The sequence below is a fragment of the Telmatherina bonti genome, assembly GCF_933228915.1.
Source record: "Telmatherina bonti genome assembly, chromosome: 2".
NCBI lineage: Eukaryota > Metazoa > Chordata > Actinopteri > Atheriniformes > Telmatherinidae > Telmatherina > Telmatherina bonti.
The window spans coordinates 19,931,258-19,943,324 of NC_136620.1; the positions used below are offsets into that span (position 1 = coordinate 19,931,258).

The window sequence follows — 12,067 nt, forward strand, 5'->3', positions numbered from 1 at the left end:
TGATTTTCCTTTTATCTATTTATTTGCATCTTTTTTTACTTCTCTGTTGATGCCAAAAATAATGTTGAGCTCATTTCTTTACTGATGGCAGACAGCTGAAGCTAGACGGCTGTTTTAACTTGTCTTTTGTGTGCGAGTGTGATTTTTTTTTTTACCTTCCACTTATTCACATGAAAAGATTTTTTTACCATAAATGTTTTTCATTGTAGACAAATGATGAGATATGTTTGAGCTACACATCTTTGGGCATTGGAATAAAGATCTTTTGGGTCACAGTGCAGCTGTAGCTCAGCATGTTACCTGCAGTAGTAGCCGGTACCACCCAGCTAGGCTTAAGTTAAGCAGTGACATTATTTCCACCACCAGCTGTGCCTTTGAAACATGTTTTGTGTAATAAAAGTCCGGTCTTTTTTTTTTTTTTTTTTTTTTTTTTTACCATGTATTCTCCTCATTTTTACATTATTAGAGATTTAATTACAATGTGATGTTGAAGTGTTTCCTATTGTGTATTTGCAACACAGGCAACCCCTCCCAGCCCACCTCACTCCATTACATGAGCCCGTACCAGCTGAATGACTATGCCATGGCGCTGCGGGCTGTTGGCGAGATCATCCAGGACTACGATAGCGACAAGTTGTTTCCTGCACTGGGCTTTGGTGCCAAGCTTCCCCCAGACGGACGGGTCTCTCATGAGTTTCCCCTGGTGTGTAGATGATCTACTCAGCATCCAGCACATAAACTGCACACAAAATCTCCCACTAATTATACTTACAGTTGTGCTCATATATATTCATACCCTTTCATTAAAGAAGGAAAAAAAACAACTGCCTGTAAAATAAGCTGAAATTGACTAAAGTAATAATAAATGAGAATTTTATGAAAATTATTACATTATTTTCTAATTCTGGTTCAATAGAATTTTTTTTTTTTTTTAAAGCAAACAAATAAGATAATTTATTACATATTACATCACTCCTCAACTCATATTTTGTTGAACAATCCTTCAATGTTTCCACTACAGTCAGGTGTTTTCTTATCCTCTCAGTCAGACTTCTGCACCTGTCGACAGGTATTTTGTCCCACTGTTCAACAGAAAAGTGCTCTAATTTGTCCTGAACCAGTTTGTTTGTTTTTCTTCCTTAACGCAATTAAATGAAAAAACAGTATCTTATAGTACTAAATTATATTTTTGCAAATTTTTAGTTATTGTTCCTTTTTTTAAGTCTCCAGTCATTTGAGTGACTGTTGTAAATTCAGCCTTTTCTTTAATGAAGGGGTATGAATACGTATGAGCACAACTGTACATATGTATATATTATATATAACATTGATTTTAAACAAAAGGACTACAACACTACAGTGTCGACACCAAGAACTGTCAGTAAACGTGTTTTGTTGTTGCATCTACAAAAGCAACAACATAAATGCTCATTCATTCATGCAACCATACAAGCCCATTAGAAAGTGGTGATGAAACCTGTTTGCACACATGCCAAATGCCAAACCTTTGCTCTGAACTAAAGTTTATCAAGCTAACATGTTCAAAATGACAATCCCATAGGTCACAGGATTCCTGCAATATTCCCACAGGATGGGAGTCAGTTTTACTAATAATCTCGTGATTGAAACAGTACAGGATAAAAACTTAATGGGAGCAGACAGGAGCGGGACTCAACTAACCCACAACCAACAAAAGAAAAATAAAAGACAGGTGCCGCCAGTTTGTAGGTTTTGCTCAGTAATCTTAAACTGTAACCCAAGTAAAAAAGAACTGTGCTTCTCAGAAGCCAACACTGCTACTGGCAACTGCACCCCGTCAGAACTGAGAGAAGAAAAGGGATGGAGTTAGCAAACACCCACAGAGAAACCAATATGGATTTATAATGCAACATTATAAGTAATGATGATTAGTTCAGCAGAATTTAATCATTTAATCAAATTTAACATATTGCATAAAGAGTAAATAAATTTTAATAATTGTGAGTGGGAGTGGAATGGGATTGGGAGTAATTTTATCAGGATTGGGATGGGACAGGTCTTTTTTTTTTTTTTTTTGCTCTGTCCCAGGATTGGGATGGGACAAGAATTTTTCTGTGGGAGTGGGATGAGACAGGAGTGAAAATCCACTCCCGTATCACCCTCTGTTGTACAGTTCATTGTCCTGTACAGCAACTGGAAGAACTCATTGGACACTGAAGTAACATTTTCAACAGAGATAAGCTAAACTAAGTTATTATAGCTTACTAAAACTGTGTTTTTGATAAAAAACTTCACATAGGAGAGTTACATTTAGTTCCACACAGTTTCATGACTAATATGCAGGCAACAGAGTATTGGTGGGAGGTAAATGATGCTGTCCAACATTAAGGAACTCATCCAACCAAGCTGCACACTTGGTGCTGATGGAAGCCTTGTCAGGTTGTTTATTGGCAGCAAAAAAAAAAAACACTAACTGTGTGAACAAGCCAAATTTATTTATCTATTGGCAATATAACGTTAATCTAAGTGTTGCTGGAATCAGAAAAATACCCTTATTTTTCCTCCACTGAACACTCTGCTTTGCATGGTTTTAACTGTCCCTCTCACATGGGGGACGTCCCCCTCACTTTCTCACCCCCCACGTCATTCTTTTGCAACGCATTGCCAAGTCTGATGTTGTCAGAAATCCTCAGCTTTCCATAATCTGCTTCCTGATCTTTCCAGATGTTTCTCCAGAGGCATTTACTTACATTACAGCTGCTCAGCATTGGGTTGCAGCCTTCCCAGAGGCACTGAACCTTTAGACAAGGCACATATGAATTAATCTAACCATTAAGGATTGAGTTTACAGCTGGCAAGTGGCAGTGGGAGAAGGCTACCACTGAATGCAGAGTAATTATCCAAACTCCATTTGCAAAGTGAAAGAGTCCATGTGCACAGCTTTAATGTGTGGTTACTAAACAAGCAGTGTTAGTCAAGACGGTTTCTTGCTGAGATAAGAGGAGATGTGTAGGTGAAATAATGTATTATTTGTGTTGTGTGACTCGCTTGAAGGTGTCTTATATTCAACTATACATTCATTTAATGGCTTAAGATGCAAAGCCACAACCAAAACACTAAACCCAACAAGCCAAATTACAATCCTGGTGTGTCTTTTTAGACCTCTAGTACAGTGTTTCTGATATTTATGAGGATATTATTAGCTGAAATGCTGCAGCAGAGAGTCTAAACAGTAAACAAGGATGTTACATCCTTAAAGGTCTCACAGCTATTTCTTGCCTCTTATACTGTTTGCGAATGTAAAGTTTGTTTGTTTTTTTTAAATTAGTTTTGGATAACACTGGAATATAATTGCGTTTTAGGCTATGGGCTGGGCATCATTTTAGTATCTCTTAGCTGGCCCTGTAATCCTATGTTCAATTGCTTCCATCCAAAACATGGCCATTTTGAAAATAAACTTTTACCAACCTTTTTCTTGAAGGGAAACTAAATATTGCCCAATATGAGAATAGGATATTTCACGCCTCGTACACATAATAAATGAAGGTGACCATCTATGCTTACAAATATGATCAAACTTATGTACAAAAAAAAACAAAAAACAGTTTTCTTTTTATAATTTAACACCTGCTCACCTGCCAACAAATGGGGGTTAATATTTAAACACTGTGGTAAAACTTTAATCTCTTCTTGACTAGAGCCCCCTGTACAGGGGACAGCATGACGCACATCCAAAACAAAAGATTATTTAAATTTAATTTATAAAGTGCTTTTCGTGCCAAAGCAACTCAAAGTGCTTTACATAACAAAAATAAAACAGCAATTCAAAAACACACCTTATTCCAGTCTCTGGTGTGGATGAGATGCATGAAATCGTTTGTTCAGTTGTATGTTTTGTTTTTGTTAAGCTAGTTTGCATTCTTGACTTCGCTTCAGACAGTTGTGTGTCATGAAAGGAAACAACGGTTATTTTATTCTTTTGTTACATTGTTGATGTTATTTTATATTGCTTTACTTGACAAAAATTTTTTTACTTTGATTACGATCATAATTATGACCAATGATAAAAGGCAAAATCAACGAATGATTGGGAAATTTCCAGCATCCAGGATACTTGCCCTGGATTTACTTGGTATCGGATCAACACCAAAATTTGCAGTTTCACCCAGCCCCAGCAGATGGTAGTGCTTATGGGCAGTGTTGGCAATATCACCGATAAACTCACAACAAAATGTGCAGCGCCTGCCGACTAGGACAAGTCTGACATGGAGTCTCCGACGAACATGCCTGGACGATGACCATGTCAGCCAGTCTTGGCGGCCGAAACTCTATGGGTTGCACCTCCAGGTGAGGCGAAGGTCTCCACTGTTGCAGCCACAGGAGAGGAGGTGGAGGTCCTTATGGAGCAGGTCCCTGCTGCAGCAACCACAGAGGAGACACTGTGGTCCAGCCAGGATGGTGTGGAGTCCCAAAGTGTCCAGCCTCCACGTCTTTTAGGATTTGCCAACGCTTTGCTGGGGATGTCCCCAGGAACAAGCATTGGACAGCGTCAGTCTGTCAGAGATCGTTTGATGATTATTATTAGTGCTTGTCAGTGTTTGTAATTTTTAAGAGACGTGCACTGCGAATGTGCACTGTGAGGTGCCCGTTCGCCTCCTCCTCAGAAGACTTTACTAATTACTCTGTGAGTTGGGTTGTTGTCCTATTTCCATTAAAAATAATGTAGCTTTCTACTAGAAGGAGAAAGCTGTTTACATTTTCTACCGTGTTGAACGTGAGTTAATAGTGATACAGTCACACATACAGTATCTTTGGCAAAAAAGAGCCTCAACTAGAAGGGTTTAATCCTGATTTAGGTACATTTTTTATTTAATGTCCAAATATCTCAGTTCTACATGCCATCCATGTTGTTCATCTCTCTGTTTTCACCCAGAATGGAAATCCACAGAATCCATATTGCAATGGCATTGACGGGGTGATGGAGGCATACTACCAGAGTCTAAAATCTGTGCGTCTTTACGGGCCCACCCATTTCTCCCCCGTAATTAACCACGTTGCCAGGTAAGTCAGCCAAAATCCCGAGCATGTGGGCTGATGCATGCAAATGCCACAGAGTACAATGCCATCACAAAACAGAACTCAGCAGGGAAAAATCTCAAGTTAGATCATGCGGTTTTGATTCGTTCCCAGCTGTGTGTTTTGGCTGTTGTACAGCGATCTGTGGAGAATAAAATAAGCGTGCAAATGGCTCCATCACATCAGAGAAATCAGTGCCTGCTGTCAAAGTGTGGACATGAGGGCTAATCATGACAGTGCTTTAGAAGAGTCGCCATTCGTGGTTACTGATTAGCTGAGGTGCAGCAGGAGGGGAAAAAAGGAGAAAGCAGATCTATGAATAAGTGTAAATGTCAAACCTCACCTTTTCACAGATTAAACAGTACACAAACCCCGATAGACTCATGGTGAAAGGCCGTACGTAACCTGAATAAGACATAAGAACCCCTCTGGCCACTTAAAATACCTCTAGGGGGAAACAAATGCGAGAAGCTTTCCTTCCATTCCTTTACATATTTAGACAAGTTAATGTACAGTCAAGCCGGCTTTTATGAAGACCTGTCTGCAGCAGCGTCTTCATTTAATAAACAGTTCTCTGCTTCTGCAGTTTACAGTTTCTTCCAACTCCTACCTGACTTTCCCTGCTGCCAGATCTTGTCTGATGATCCTCAAGACTGACTGTAACAAGCACTTTTCCCATCTTTCATCATCAGCTTTCAAATCCCATCTCTCCGCGAGCTCTGTCCACCCACTCAGCCTGAGAATAGCGGCATTGTTCGGCGCTCACTTCTGCGGAGCATCAGACTGAAAGCCAGGAAGGCGCTGGCTGAAAAAGAGACTGCGTCACGTCCAATTCCTCACCGTCTGAGTGCGTGGCATGAGAGGGTTGTTAAACTCACAAAACATTGTCCTGGTACATTACTTCAAGTGTTTAATAGGAGAATATACAACAAAAAACAGTTGTGTTTTAGCTTGAAGCTATAAACTGGACCTGAGCCTAAGTTTCAGTGATATAGGTCGGTTTCAGTCACAAACGTTGCTACTTTTATTATTGTCACATCCGTAATGACAAGCTCCTGTTCCACCACATCCCAAAGCTGCTCTGTTGGATTGAGATCTGATGACTGTGGAGGCCATTGTGAACTCATGAAAAGCAGTTGGAAATGATTTGATGATGGGCGCACCGTGGTTAGACATGGTCGGCAGCAACACTCAGGTAGGCTGGGGTGTTTAAATGTTGCTAACAATACTCCGAGGCCCAAAGTATGCCAGAAAAGCACCCCCACACCTTTGTATCACTAGCAGCCTGAATCATTGAGAAAAGACAGGATGGATCCACACTTAAATGTTGTTTCCTCTGAATTCTGACTCTACCATCTCAATGTATCAGATGAAATAGAGACTCCACACCAGGCAACGTCTTTCCATCTTCTGTCTAGTTTTGGTCAGTCTGTCTGAATTAAAGTTTCATTTTCCTGTTCTTAGCTAAGAAAAGTGGCACCTAGGGTGGTTTTCTATTGTTGATGCCCATCTGCCTGAAGGTTGGACTCATTGAGTTTAGATATAATATTCTGCAACGCTGAGTTGGACACACTGGTTATTTGACTTCCTGTTGCCTTTCTATCATCTCCAACCAGTTTGCCTATTCTCCTCTGACCTCTGACATCAACAAGACATTTTGCTCCAGATATTTGCTGCTCACTAGATATTTTCTTGTTTTCAGACCATCCTTTGTAAACCCTAAAGAAGGTTGCGTGAGAAAATCGTAGTGGATCAGCAGTTTCTTAAATACTCAGACCAGCCTATCTGGCAAGCTAGCAAGAATTAGAAAGTGGCATCCTGTCTTGGCTCCTCCCCTCTGGTTTTGCTCCTTGCGTTTCCACCAATGATTTTCTCTTTCTCGGCTGTTTAGCGGGAGGAGGCAAATAAACCGAGCCGGGTCAGGGAAATCCTTCCTGTATTTTCTCAGCCATGTTTGCCTGCCGAGTTTCTTCTTCACGACTTTGTATCTTCAGCCTAACATATATACAGGGTGTGGCTGGTATACGCTGCTGGAGGAGGAGGAGGAGAGCCGGGAAAAGAAGCTTACAAAATATAGAAATGAAATGAAAAACTTCAGTTTGGTCCGAACATTTTGATTGGTCAGAGTTTTCACAGATTTACAGTAAACTAAGGGGTCTAGCTATAGTTCTTATTGTTCATGATTACAAAATTTATAAACTACTATCAGGATGAGGAACCACTTCACCCAGAGTAAAAAAAAAAAAATGTCTCTGAGCAAGATTACCTACCCCAGCTTTAAATCTCCTGTCTTCCTCATTCTGATGCTCAGTTTGAAGTTCAAGAAGATCATGAAGACCATGCCTATATGATACATGGAGCTGCTGCCATATGGCTGATCAGTTATTTGTGTTAGTTAGCAATTGAATGGAGGTATACTGAATAAAGTGTCCTGTGAGTATAGACGGAGAAAGATTTGCTCTTAGTTTGTGTGTCGAACTTATAACCTGTGTTTATAACTGTGATACCATCAAATAAACCTTTCATTTTTGGATTTTATCAGCCCTGTCATGCGTTTAGTACATGCAACAATCAGCATCTCATTGTGCTTCAAAAATAGTTTGTGCTCTCAGTCGACAAAAAGCCCTCGTTCTACATTTCCCATAGCACAAATTACTTTTGAGAGAAGCAACAACACTATGATTGAACGATTCATCTGTCGTGAAATAAGATTAGGATTTTATTGATATCTGATGTTTAATTTCTTAATATGAGTTTTCCTGCAGTAAAGTAATTACTGAAGCCAAAGACTAAAGGCCTCATTAACGGACATGTTAATATCTGCACGTTCATAAAAATGATGCTCAATAAACTCAATCCCCAGGACAAATTAACTCGATTGTGGACAAGGTATTGAATAAAGCTTGAGAGATTCAGTGGAGAAGTGAAATGTCTGTTTCATCCTATTTAATGCAGATTTCATTTTAGGATGAAATGTTTGTGCATTATATACAAATGCAGGCTTTCCGTCTGCATGCATCTATTTTTCAATTCAGCCCGTCTCACCTCTGGCCTACTGTCTTTTTACATGCCAGGTACGCATCAGCAGTGACAGACGGCTCGCAGTACTTCATCCTGCTCATCATCTCTGACGGCGTGATCACAGACATGGCGCAGACCAAGGAGTCCATTGTCAATGTACAGTAAAGCATCCAATTTAAATTCTATGTGTGGTTAAGCTTTATGTTTCTTGTGTCTTAAGCATGCAGTGACTTACCAAATGGAAATCATTATATCATAGGCAGCAGCGGTCCATGTGCTCCTTGTACATATCGCTGTGAAACATGTGAGGTACCCTGGAGGTCCAGCTATAATTAAGACACCAAGAGAGAGGCTGATAAACCAGAAAACACACAATATGAAAGGAAGACTATAAAAAGCAATGCCTTGTAGTGCTTCCTATTCAGTCTCTTATCTTCACTAATGAGGGGGACGGGGGAGGAGCAGTGTCAGCATGGTCACCCCTCCGCCTTCCTCTGCTCCCACCTCCTCCAAATGAGTTAATGTGGATATTTTTGGGTGCGCTCACAGTTTGGGAACCCTGGTTGCCCGCTATGCCCCCACATAATATAACATTGTAGTAAAGTTAAGAGTTGAGAATAATTATTTACTAGCCCACGGAGGTTCTACGTCTGTGATTTCTCAAGCAAATTGCTTCTGCTAATACCCCAGGAAGTTATGAAAAACCTTCATTCATCATTCATCACTTGAACTGTACTTTGCTGTCCCACTTGACAAAGATTTAATAAACAATATTGCGATGTACAGCAGTTCGGCTGAGCCTCGGGGCCAGGGGACATTTAAATGGGAGTCATTTTTAAGCTGTCAAGCTTTTGGAGATTTAGACAAAGTTGTAGATGCATGAAATTAGAAACTCCTTCATGAAACGGGCTGTGGAGGGCAGATGGAAATGGACAAACCCCGTCTGTTTTAACAATGGCGTAGATTTTTTTTTCACTTGAGCTCCCCTTTCAATTACCTTTACCATACAGTTAGCGTTTTACCAACAGCCTGCAGGGTTTAAGATAGCAAAATGGTGAACAAACCGTAGGTTGCTGCGTTTGATGTGCTGATGGTGTCCCTTTCTGCCCTGTGCAGGCTGCGTCTCTGCCCATGTCGATTATAATAGTCGGGGTTGGACCAGCAGAATTTGATGGTAAGCAGGGTAAAGATCTTTGTGTGCATGCCCTTGTTCTGTGTGTGCATTAATTAGCATGTGGTAATCTTTTGCCTCAGACCTTCGTTTTACTCCCTATCTCGTCTCCCATATGGTTCAGTTTGCCTTTTTTTCATCTCTCCACCACTTTCCATCCCTTCCCCCATAGAAGAGGTAAAGTCAATGTGGAAATTTCTAAATGCCCTTCTAAAGGTGGTGTTTTTCTTCTATTTTTTTTTTTTTTTCCCTGACAGATCGTTCACTCATCTTTGTAGCACACACATTCATGTTTAGCCTACAAATGACAGAGCAGTCCTCTGTCAAAAATAGGCTCATGCTCCCAATGAGCAATGAGCCTGCAAAGTCAATAGGATTCGACGATTAAACCAAGTATGAAGTCACTGTGCATGGCTGCGTTATCTCCCTGTGGTCCTCATTGCTGGCTTTGCTTACACGTACTCCATGTTTCTCTTTAGTGCACATTTATGTGTAACCTCCAGCCCAACGGCATCACCCTAAGCCATGCAGATTGCCTGCATTCATTCCACATGTTGCATTGTTTCCAAGGAAATGTGAGCAAATGTGGTGTTCATATTCTGCACCATGTTTGCTAACCCCAAGTCTCCAACAGCACTAAACTGATGTGCTTTCCTCCATAGAAATGATTGAGCTGGATGGGGATGAAGAGAGAATCTCATCCCAAGGACGATTCGCCGAGAGGGACATTGTTCAGGTACAGAATAAGTCCAGGGACACAGCTGGCTGGCTGTGAGGCTGTTGGCACAATCCTGAGAGAGAAATGTGGGGTTTGTGATTGATGGGAAAAGGTCGCAGTGCTTGACCTTCTGCTCTGTTCTTGTTCTAAACATGTCGCTATCGCCTCCTTCCTTCCTTTGCCTTCCTTTTTATTCTGCTCTGTGCTATTGCTTTCTTCATCATTTTTCATTTAACTACTTTTCTCTGCCAACCCCCTCTTCCCCCGAAACCCAGTTCGTCCCTTTCAGAGACTACATTGACCGGCGGGGAAACCACATCCTCAGCATGGCTCGTCTGGCTAAAGAAGTCCTAGCTGAAATCCCCGACCAGTTCCTGTCTTACATGAGGACCCGGGGGATCAAACCTGGCCCCCTACCACCTCCTTATACCCCCTGTCTGCCTCCAGCGATCCACCCCCTCCTCACCCGGCGAGTAAGCCGAATCTGAAGGCCCCTCACTTGGCGTCGGCCGGCCAACTCTGCTGAGCCTTGCTGTCTTCTTTTCAGCTTTCTCCTATTGCTTCTCTTCACTGGAAGCTTAGGAGCATTTGGTGATCTTCGCCTGCTCTCTTTTGTTACACATTGGAGAATGTTTGGCCATGAAGGGTGATGCAGATGACCCCCACAGGGAATCTTTAGATGCGGAGACTTTTAATGGATTTTGGTGGTATTGATGGGTGATAGTGTTTGTTTGAGACTACCTGACCACACCTGGAAGACAGAACAGGAGAGCTTTCAGACTGAACTGGGGAAGCTCTTATTTTCTTTCAAATGCTGAACGACTGGTTTCTTTTTCTGTTTCCACTTCCTCTATCATCACAAAATCACATCTCTTGATATATAAATGTTTACATGTGGAGAGCGGAGTCTTTTTTCAGGAGGATATTTATACCGATCAATGTGAAAACCTTTTAGATTCCTATTTTTCAGCTGCAGAAACAGGAGGTTATGACTTTGTACAAAAACGTTTAGGCCCTAGTGCCACATTCTTTATGATAGAGTGTACGTATTTCTTTTTTTTTTCTTTTTTTTTTTAAAGAAATAAGTGAAGCATGTGTTAGTTTAAAAGAAGCATGCACTGTTGTCCCACACTCAGGGCTTTGTCCCTCCCACACAATCTCACCACTGTCGCCGCCATGTTCCATTACGAAGAAACCCATCATCACCTGAGATCTTCCCATGCTCCTACCTTCAGCCCCGTCCACCTGCCTTGACTCTAAAGGAAGCTGCGCTCCCTGCGAGTCTGGTCGAATCAAATGCAACAGGGACTTGAACCAGCCTTACTGTTTTGTCAGATAACATTAACCGACACTGTGTCCACTGTGGGTTCTGGAAATGTGGATCTCCAAGCCCAGAAGTCAAAAACACACATCTCATTACTGAGCCTGACTGTGTGTTGTGTTTTACAGTTTCTTTATGCTTTTCTAATATTGTGCTGCGCTTTACAGGATGTTTTTTGTTTTTTTTTAATTGGTTCTATGTCTTTCTACCTCTCACTGTGTTATGTTTAGCCAATTTTGTTTCTTTGTTTTTGGATCGAGTGTGCTCAGTCTTTTATTTAGGTAGCTTTTAAAGTTCACAGTTTTATCTTTCTCATTAATGACTCAACAATGCTAAACTGCAGGTTTAGAGATTTTAGCACTTTGGTTCCTACCAATTTGGGTAACTCACTTTAATGGTTGCAACACACTGTGAATATGTGCATAAAATGGTTAATAAGTAGACAAAAATGCAACTGCTTCTCTGAAAAGACTTTCCGCATGGTTTAAGTGAAGACTGTGAGGACAGTTTTTTCGTGTTTCACAGAAGTATTGAAGCTTACAAAGAAAGCCAGTAATAATCAGTAACCTGTAAAGTTCAAAAGCATGTAGCGAAATATCTCCGCACAGGAGAACTCATTAGAAAACCTATGTGCCAGTATCAAACCTTCACCTCCAGCAGGCATTAAAGGTTGCTTCATACTGGAATTTAGGAAAATATGTCCCAACATTTTAATAGGCCATTCATGACTGCTTTCATTTTAGTCATGTCAATCTTCAGCTGCCTTGCTCGAGAAACCAAG

The 12,067-nt window shown here is 41.0% G+C and overlaps 1 protein-coding gene across 1 annotated transcript in view; it reads left to right on the forward strand.

Annotated features, from left to right (window-relative positions):
• LOC306771267 (copine-8-like) overlaps positions 1 to 10,453 on the forward strand; it is a gene marked incomplete at both ends in the record, with an annotated part of 79,034 nt that extends 68,581 nt beyond the window's left edge. Inside the window, 6 exons of the mRNA XM_079260401.1 lie at positions 522 to 703; positions 4,913 to 5,040; positions 8,130 to 8,232; positions 9,193 to 9,250; positions 9,910 to 9,983; positions 10,241 to 10,453. Coding sequence (XP_079116527.1) covers positions 522 to 703; positions 4,913 to 5,040; positions 8,130 to 8,232; positions 9,193 to 9,250; positions 9,910 to 9,983; positions 10,241 to 10,453 — 758 coding nt within the window. The remainder of the gene's footprint in view (positions 1 to 521; positions 704 to 4,912; positions 5,041 to 8,129; positions 8,233 to 9,192; positions 9,251 to 9,909; positions 9,984 to 10,240) is intronic.
• Positions 10,454 to 12,067: the final 1,614 nt, after the last annotated feature.